This window comes from Homarus americanus, unplaced genomic scaffold (genome assembly GCF_018991925.1).
Source record: "Homarus americanus isolate GMGI-L3 unplaced genomic scaffold, GMGI_Hamer_2.0 scaffold20799, whole genome shotgun sequence".
Classification (NCBI taxonomy): domain Eukaryota; kingdom Metazoa; phylum Arthropoda; class Malacostraca; order Decapoda; family Nephropidae; genus Homarus; species Homarus americanus.
The window spans coordinates 24,964-34,637 of record NW_024718865.1 but is presented as its reverse complement, the minus strand read 5'-3'; the positions used below and the strand labels follow the sequence as shown (position 1 = coordinate 34,637).

Sequence of the window (9,674 nt, the reverse complement as noted above, 5' to 3'; positions counted from 1 at the left end):
AGAAATAAAACAATGGAGCAGGGAGGAAGAAGGGACTACTAACGTCTCTCCCTGCCACAAAAACCCGAGCCAGGCAACGAAACTGAGTAACGACTTGGTGAGTGGGCCTGGAAGAGAGAAAAGACAAACAGAGGGTGGAAAAGGAGGGCCACCTACGTGGGGAAAGGCGACGCCCTTGGCATGAAGCACCACACAAGAAGCAAAAAAGGGAGAAAAAGCACGTAAACAGGGAAAAGCAAAAAGCCTGAAAATGACCAAAGCCTGGAGGGCACCACCACAAGCCAAACAACCTGAACTAGCAAAACAACACTCCTCCCTCCTAAATAATTAAGAAAAGAAAACATTCTGGCACTCTGCTGACTAAAAAATGCACAGATGGTGGGAAGTACAACAGACACAGACCATAATGCGAAGAAGAAGCTGAAGCAGAAGAAGAGACTGGAAACGTCTACCTGCAGCAGTGAGGCCAGAAAGAATGACTATCCTGTCGCAAACTCAGATAAGCAGTAACACGGAGCATGTGCAGATTCCCATTCTCTATTTCCAGTTTCTTCAATTGCTAGTCGCAGTCTATACTGATCTAGATGTGTTATAATTGGCCTTGTCACCTCCTAATATAGCAAGTGCACTAGTGAAGCTAAACTCACTAAAATCCTGTATATTACTTCGTCTCTTGAAATAATCTATCAATCCATTATTTAACCTGCACATTTATTATTGCAAACTTTTGAAATTAAATTTTATTTCAAATTTTTGTGCCGTGTATAATTCCAAACATTTACTCCTGAACTATTGTGATAAAGTAAAAGGGCTGTGATTGAACCCATAACGCACAATTTTGTCCTTATTTGTGTTTGTAACTTTTGCATTTAAAATCATTTGTCATGATAAATATTAAGGACTAAGTTGTGCTGAGTTGCCAATTTGCTTTTTATTTTTGTTGTGCCATATGTGCCCTCATTATTATATTCATATTTAATGTAAATTAAGTTGCTAAGTTATGGCATAACAGATCCTCAATGGAAACGTGGACAAGATAAATCTTGATGAAACCACACAGGGAAAGGGAAACAATGGAGCACCTTAGCTTTCATCTTTATTCAAGACATCTCCAGAGGCAACTGAAGATGTCTTGAATAAAGAGAAAAGCTAAAGCTAAGGTCTTGTAGGGGTATCGAGATATTAATGTTGTCTAGCACTCAGGATGGAAGGAAACTCTAATGTGGTTTTCTTATATAATATAAGTTATATGATAGACAGTCTGGTGCTGGAGGTGCCGTGTGGTGAGGGGCTGCTCAGTAGAAGCGTTTGGTGAGTAGCGTGTTGTAGGAGGTAGATGTGCAGGAGCTTCGTTAGAGAAGATGCTGCCTGTTGCTGGCCTCCAGGTTGAATGAATGCTAACAGCATGGAGCTTGCTGGAGGAGGTGTTGCTTGTTCAGGAAGATGGGCAGAATGAGAGTTGGTTGGTGAGGAAGCTCAGAGAAGGACAGCTGGCTGGCTGGAGCGAGGACCGCCAGGCAGGCGAGGAGAAGCGAAGGCAGCCAGGCAGCGGCGGAGGAGGAGGTGTTGCTTGTTCAGGAAGAATGGTCAGAATGAATCTCAATGGAGAGACAGAGCTTATATACCTAGCAGCAGCCGCCAGTCCTCTATGAATCATGTTGGGAAAACCCGAGAAGTCGCCGGTCTTTTGGCTCGGTTGCTAGGATACGGCGGCATTGGAATGCGGATACGCTTGGTTGCTAGGGGAGACGGTAGCAGCTGGTGGCTGTGGCTACGCAGTTGTAGGCAGTTGTAGGGGAGAAGTCCACTACAGTCTTCCGGTGTTTCCCTTTTCCTGTGTGGTTTTATCAATAATATATATATATATATATATATATATATATATATATATATATATATATATATATATATATATATATATATATATATATATATAACGGTTTCTTCTTTGTAACAGTAGTATATCATATTAACCTAACCTAACCTACCTTTACCAACTGTGTATCTGTTGAGGTGACTGTTAGTGTGTATAACAGTTACTTGTGAAACTGTCATATATGTTATAACCTAACTAGGTTGTCACTACTTGTAATAATCACTTTAGAAGCACGTTACCTTATATTTTAGACTTACTAAAATATAGATCAAAATTTATTGGATCTTCTGTAGTGAAATCCAATGTGTTCCTTTTCTGTGTTTATTATAAAAGGTTTCTATGTACACTTTTAAAAAGGAGTATCACTGTAACTTAATCACTGTAGCTATGAGTGTTAAATGAGGACGGAGGCTATGTTAAATAGGTTTTCTAAAATACGTCCTGTTGGGGTGAGGGGTTGAGTAAGAGTGCCTGTAATACCCGTCGAGGGAGAACGGAAATATATCAGACGTCCTCCCTCGAGGGAAGACAGAACCATCCACGATGGCTCTCAATAATGTCTTCCTCTAGTCAAGGATATCAAACTACTGCCCGCATTATATGGCCAGAGAGCCGGTTACTCAATGCCTTTGCTCAGCACTAAGTGACGCGATTTCTTATGGGCACACGTTAACACGTGCTCTGAACATGCTACCTCATAGCTCGTGTATATATATATATATCTCGTGTATATTATTAGACATGTGAAAGTTTTCATTGTGGATTTACATGAAATATATATATATATATATATATATATATATATATATATATATATATATATATATATATATATATATATATATATATATATACACACACAAAAGTCATGCGCCGGTTAACGTCCATCCGAACAACGTCCGATCGCATATACATCCGTGGCCCATGAAAATAATATGGGAAAAAAACCCGTTCAGGCAACGGGACGTAGCAGATGTAAGTGGCCTTAGAGCGGGTGCGGTCACGCATGCATCGCGTGTTCTTACAGATTGTGCTGCCAGGCGTATAATGATACAGTACAGTAGCTATACAGTATATCCATAATATGTTTTGATAGATATAAGAAATACCTATGTTACTGGTTTATGTTTTTTGGCTATTGTAGTGTACAGTACAGTACTTTTAATTTGATTTCCTTACTTACAAAATAAAAAGTTTACAAACTGTATAACAGTTTATGCTTTGTTTTGGCTCTCGGCAGTGCCGCAACATCGTCAGCATCCAGTCCTGATTACCTCCGCGTATCATGAGTGTTATTACATTGTCTTTTCATTTGATTTTATTAAAATCAATCCACCCTAAAGTTAATCATGGATCCCAAACGCAGCTCAACCAGCCCTAGTGGTAGCAGCAGCAAGAAACAACGCAAGAGCATTGATTTGGAGAAGCAGAAAATAATAAGACCGCATGATGGCGGTAAATCTGTGAATGCCATCGCACGTGATTTCGGCATGTCGCACTCTATGATCGCGACGATAATGTAAAACAGAGAGAAGATTCTTGAAGTGGTTAAAGGATCGGCTTCAATGAAGGCAACAAGAATGACCAAGTTTCGAGAGGGGCTGATATCGAGTATGGAAAAGATACTGATGACCTGGATTGAAGATCAGACTTAAAAGTGAGTCCCAATCAGCACGCTAACCATCACCGCCAAAGCAAAAAGTGTGTTCAAGATGTTGAAGCAACAAGCAGGAGCCGACTACGACAGAGTTTTCCGCAAGCTCTGGCTGGTTTAAGCGCTTCAAACATCGTTATGGGCTTCATAACGTCAAGGACAGCGGCGAGTCGGCGAGTGCGGATTCTACAGCAGCAGCGGAATTCATCGATACCTTGGACCAAGGTAGGTAGTGTACTGCGCACATCATTGTCATTCCTAAAAACCCCATTTAATTCATATTACACTATATAGCTTTCAAATCCACCGCACTTGTAGAATCTCAGAAAACGGGAAACATTGATAAAGGATAACTCACCTACTCAATGTTACTAGATCATGTGTTGTATTGTACCCAGGTACAGTTATATAATATTAATTGTATGTATTCATAGCATTAAGGAGAACTCAGGGTATCCATAAGATGAATGTTAAAGTCCAGCTGAACCGGACTAGTGTACTGTAGGACTAAGTGTGGACCATGGCTTGAGGGTCATACTATTTACGTCTGTGAACATGTAGCGAACATAACTTCCACAGATATCATATGAAAATACATGAGAACAATGATCTGGAAAAAGGATAAATGCATCAGTACTAAGTGAGGTGTTGGAAGTGACCCAGAAACTATACTTGAAAGGAAATATCTTTTATGCATCGGTGTGAACTTAATACACCTCGTATCCTCACGTGACATATACCCACGACATGTACAGTGATCAGAGAATCTTATGCCTGTGTTCAAATAGTGCAATGGGCGAGAGGAGGATCCCTAATTACAGTTTTAAGTGAAGTGGATATACCCACGCCATGAACATTCGGCCTTTGTTTGGGGAGCGTCCTGTACCCGCCTCGAGAGTGCCGCGTTGATATTATAGCCCAATGAATTTACCCACGAACTAGCAAACCAAGACCTTACCTTAGTGTGTAATTTAGGATTAAAATATGTGTTTATAAGGCATGAGTGACAATATACCGGAAAGTGTTCAGGTGAGAACCGTAAGAAACAAAAGTAAAAATTAAAGATTAGAAACTGTAGGCCTACGCGGTGAAGAGCGGCGGGGCACTGCACTCAGTACCCTCCGTTCTCTCGTCACCTCAGGTCAGTGTTCCTATCGGGCTATATCTCGCCCTATAATTAAGGCTTATATAGAAGTTATTACAGTTTAAAGCTTTGCCTGATGTATAAGTGTAATAGTAATATGTTAGGGTGTGTGATAACCGCCCGTCAGGCATTATTTCTCAATACCCTCCGTTCTACCGTCACCTCAGGTCCCATGCGGTCGGAGTCGGCAGCCATTGTCCCTATGAGCGTCTCACCAGGTGGTGACTACTCCCAGCTATGCCAATCCACTGTGAACCCGTGGATTCCCAGCACACCACTCCAAATGAGTGGTAACAAATAAGGAGACCGTGAGAAACTCCGCGGTCGTCACTTGGAGCGACCTATAATACCAGGCGTAGAAATAGTACTGGTATGTCTCTTGGTGAAGCCCTCGTCTTTACCCACCGAGGACGGTGTGCGAACGAGGTGCCTGTTATGTATACCTAAAAGTTACAAGGTGTCTCATACCTGCAGGTGTGGAGTGTAACAGGTGTGTTGAGATGGTGCTACTATGTATGATAACCGACGGTGCTATATTCCATACAGGTGGAGCAGTCTGATGTGTTAAGGGGTAGTGTAAGAAGGAATGACCGAGGTAAGGTGGTCACAGATTGTTATGCAATAAGTATGTGGATGACACGCCATTAATGTAAGACGTCTGGTGCCGATCTGGGTAACCAACATTTTCGTTGTTCTTCTGAGGAAGACCAATTCATTTGTATGTTTTTTACCAGTATGCTTTATTAGGAATAAATCAATTAAGACATGTTATGGTTTCACCCTTCTTTCCCCTTATCGATCTGGTCAATGGAAAACCTAACCCAATGCCTAGTCCACTCTGCCCGCTACCTAACGAGTTACATGCTGTCCAGAGGGGATCTGGTGGCAGCGACCCTTAGAAATTAAGATTAGAGTTAAGTATTTACCCTTAGTATTAGTGACCCCCAGTCTGGCAGTATAGTAGATACCAGGTAGCCTCACTCCCATAGGATCTACGCTAGTGAAAATAAAAATGAAATTTTTATTTACGTATTTTTGAAGGCCTATGATGGTATTAAAAGTTGTACAATAAATGTATGGAATGGAGATTTTTTGTTTTATTTTAATTGGAGCCACTGATTAAATATCTAAAATAAATATAAATATCTTACTTGCGACGCTTGCGACCGCTGGATTCCATCCAACGTCGCTGATTGGCTAGCGATGACATCACTTATTAAGCTCCGCCCACTTAGTTACAGCAAACAGTAGAAGCAGATAATAATACCTCAATATTACAAACGCATGAAGTGGCAAAAGGGGCGTGGCTTAGCGATCTCGAGAGTAGAGTTGCCAATTAGTGAATTCCTATGGGCCTTCGTGAGGCTACCTGGTATCTACCTACCTTGCCTTGGACAAGCTTATCGTCGAGGGAGGATATTTGCCCCAGCAAATAATTAATATGGACGAAACCTCCTTGTTTTGGAAGAGGATGCCCGAAAGGTCATTCAAAAGACAAGGAGGCCAAGTCGATGCCAGGCTTTAAGGCATTCAAGGACCAAGTGACTGTGATGTTGGGGGGGGTGGGGGGGGAGTGTTGCCGGATTCAAGTTGAAACCTTTTGTGGTGTGGCATAGTGAGAACCCCAGGGCTTTTAAAAAAATCAACAAACATACGTTGCCAGTGTATTATAGAGCCAACCAAAAGTCATGGATGATGCAAGCATTGTTCCAGGATGCCCTTCTCAACTGCTATGCTGGTGACCTCGAAAGATACTGCACAGAAGAAGGATAGAGTTCAAAATTTTGTTGATTTTGGACAATGCTCCAGGTCACCCCCTTCATTGGTGACCTCCACCTCAACATCAAAGTGGTTTTCCTGCCGCCAAATACCACCTCTTTGATTCAGCCTATGGATCAAGGGACTATTGCATCTTTCAAGTCCTACTATCTCAGGAGGCCCTTTGCAATGGCTATTTCTGCAACGGAGAATGACGAGAAGACACTGAAGGAGTTTTGGAGAGAAAACACCATGTACCACTGCATCAAGAACATTGCTTGGGCCTGGGATGATGTCACAAAGCAATGTATGAACGGAGTGTGGAAAAAAGTCTTGAAGAGATATGTGCACAATTTCAAGGGTTTTGAAACGGTCACAGAACTTGAGAAAATTACGAACAATCCTGTGAACATGGCAAACGAGCTGAACCTCGGCGTAGATGACGACGATATAGAAGAACTGCTAGACGTTGTTCCTGAAGAACTAACCAACGAAGAGTTGTTAGAGTTACAGGAACATCGAATAGCTGAAGAAAAGGAAAGGGAAAAGGAAAGTGAGGAGGAGGAGGTGGAGGAGATACCGAAGAAGTTCGCCGACCTTAACACTCTGCTGAAAAGTGCCGAAGAGATGTACCCCAACACTGAACGCTTCTCACTCATAGAGAGGAATGCACATGCAGTGTTTGCCGCATATCGTCAAATCTACGAGGAGAAGAAACAGCTGACAAAACAAAAACACTCGACATAATCATAAAAAAAACAAGTCATCCCCGCGACGAACCTCAGCCAGGCCCCTCACACGCTACAGATGATATCGTCATTGAAGCTGCAACTCAGGAACCTGTATATCAAATTGATAGTAGTGACAGTGATGTTGATGATCCAGGAATGGCTTAAAAATTGTGTAATGTATATGTAAATTGTATAATTAAGTTAAATAAGTGATATATAAAATTTAATTTTCAAAGTAAAACGTAAGAAAAGTCCATCAGATTTAAGGATACGATACTGCATCTACTTCTCAATCAGTGAACAGTGTAGTGTTTAATTTTACTTTACTATACTGTACTGTACCTGTTTTACTGTATGTATATTATACCTGTATTTTTTTACTACATTATACAGGTATTCCCTGACTTACGACTGCCTCAACTTACGTCCATCAGTACTTACGACCTGCTCTGACCTTACAACCGTCGGGACATACGACCGCCGCAGTCGTGACCAAATTTTTTTTTTTTTTCAAATGACGCGCACATTTTCTATACCGAAACGAAACATTTCCAGTTAATGTAGTCTCCATGTAAAATTAGAAAATTACGGGGCCCCATGTGCATTCAGCTGACTACATGGCAAGTTATTCGGCAGGCAAAAAACTTAGCAAGGAGCGAGGCATTTCGGGATGTATTTATTCACCCAGACCGCACGGGAATGCAGAGGGAACAGCACAAGAAGCTCCTGCAGGACTTGAAGCAGAAGAGGGAGGAGTCGAGGAGGAACGGGGACAGGTGTACATGGGTTATACTCAGGGGGAGGGTAGTGGAAACAAGTGTGCCGACACAGGGCCAGGGGGCAGCAGTGCACCCTCCACCCACTCAACCCCCCACCCGGGAGGCGGCACCAGCTCAGCCTACCGGACAGGAGGGAACGAGCGCCGTGTAAACAATAACATTTCTAACCACACCCTGCAAAATACAGTGTAAGGGCAGAAACGATCCTCCGGCTAGTTACCGCTGCTAACTCGCTCGTTTGCTGGTGCAGACGACACTTAGGGTGGTTGGACGGAGGTGATAACGGCAGCGACTATCTCCGCCACGAGCAGATTCAACCCAGCCGCCATACCGTCAGTATCTAGCTACCCTGCTGTCCGTCAAATTCTGGTTGTGATCTCATCATAGGTCGTGGGCTGTGTTCCCAGACCTTCACCTATCAACTGCCAACTCTCTGGTCATCTACCACTACCGCATACCACGACCATCAGTTCCTCACATTCCGTCGGTGCCCCGGTGTTCTCCTTCCTTTTCAAGACGTTGCTGAGTGTGGAGCGAAGTGGACGCTTCCCTGCCCTGAGTGTGCATCACCGCGTTCCAGAACCTTCCCCCAGGGCCACTGCCGTAGGAAATATTTGTTCATTGTTTGATTCCATTAATTGCTGACTCCCCTTTATTGTTCGATTCTATCAATTGTTGACTCCCATTTAATTGTTTGATTCCATTAATTGCTGACTCCCCTTTATTGTTCGATTCTATTATTTGTTTGATTCCTTTAAGTGTTTGCTTCCTTTAATTGTTTGACTCCCGTAATTATTTGATGTTTGTTGAGTGGTGTCAGAGTTTTGTTATATTTTATAGTAAAGAGATGCCAATCTCTAACGGTTGTTTATTCCTCGAGAAAAACCATGGTCCTTGACTTTCTATATTAAGATCCTGATTAGCCTGGTAAGGATTTCTATCCTAAGTCAGGCCTTACAAGCACAAATTAGCGACCTTGCCAGGGGTGTCTCTGACCTTTGGTTTCTGAGGTTTAACATTCATTCCGGTGTTGTTGTAAGTCGCCGTGGTATACCTTGCTGTCTGTGGCCGGGCAAGTGTTGTTTGGTGCTCCTTCTTCTGTGTGCTGAATTTGTTTGCCTCCTTGTGCGTGGGGAAGTTGAGGTGAGTGTTGGTTGGGGTGCACTGTGGATGCTGTCATAGCATATATGTTGTTGTTGTTTCACCTGTGGTGCGGTTTCGTTACCTGAGGGTGATTCAGCTGGGCTGGGTGGAACGAAGGTTCCCTCAGTCGGATGTCATTTACTGGTTTGGTTGAGCCACTGATGATTACCTTTGTATTGCGGGGTAAGTTGTTTGTTTTCCCTTTGTTCTTAGCCTTTTGGATCATTATGTCTGCTTTTGATGTGGAAGGTCAAGCGGTAACCGGGTCTGACAGGTAATGACATTGGTCGTATGTGGTCACCCAACAGAATGCCGAGAGAGGAACGTCCAGAGAGCGAGAGGAACGTCAGAAAGAGAGAGGTGGAGGGCAGGAAAAGAGAGTTCAGGTGGCTAGGATTTGCGGGCAGAAGGACCTAGAACTGGCTGGGATTAGTAGCCAAGTAGACCAGCCTCACTCTGGCCTTATACAGGACAATGTGGTAAAGCCCAGCTTTGCCTGTGTGCAAGTGAAGGAGAAGACATCGCCTCCCTACCTTGTCGGAGTTTGAGCGGGTAGCTGAGCTGCTTGGTGTAGCCCCCAGATAGCTAT

The 9,674-nt window shown here is 43.1% G+C and overlaps 1 protein-coding gene across 1 annotated transcript; it reads left to right on the top strand.

Moving 5' to 3' along the window:
• The first annotated feature begins 6,474 nt into the window (after nt 1-6,474).
• On the top strand, nt 6,475-7,179 carry LOC121859865 (tigger transposable element-derived protein 1-like). Its single transcript, XM_042356827.1, has one exon. It carries the CDS (start codon nt 6,475-6,477, stop codon nt 7,177-7,179), a length of 705 nt encoding a protein of 234 aa, XP_042212761.1.
• Nucleotides 7,180-9,674: the final 2,495 nt, after the last annotated feature.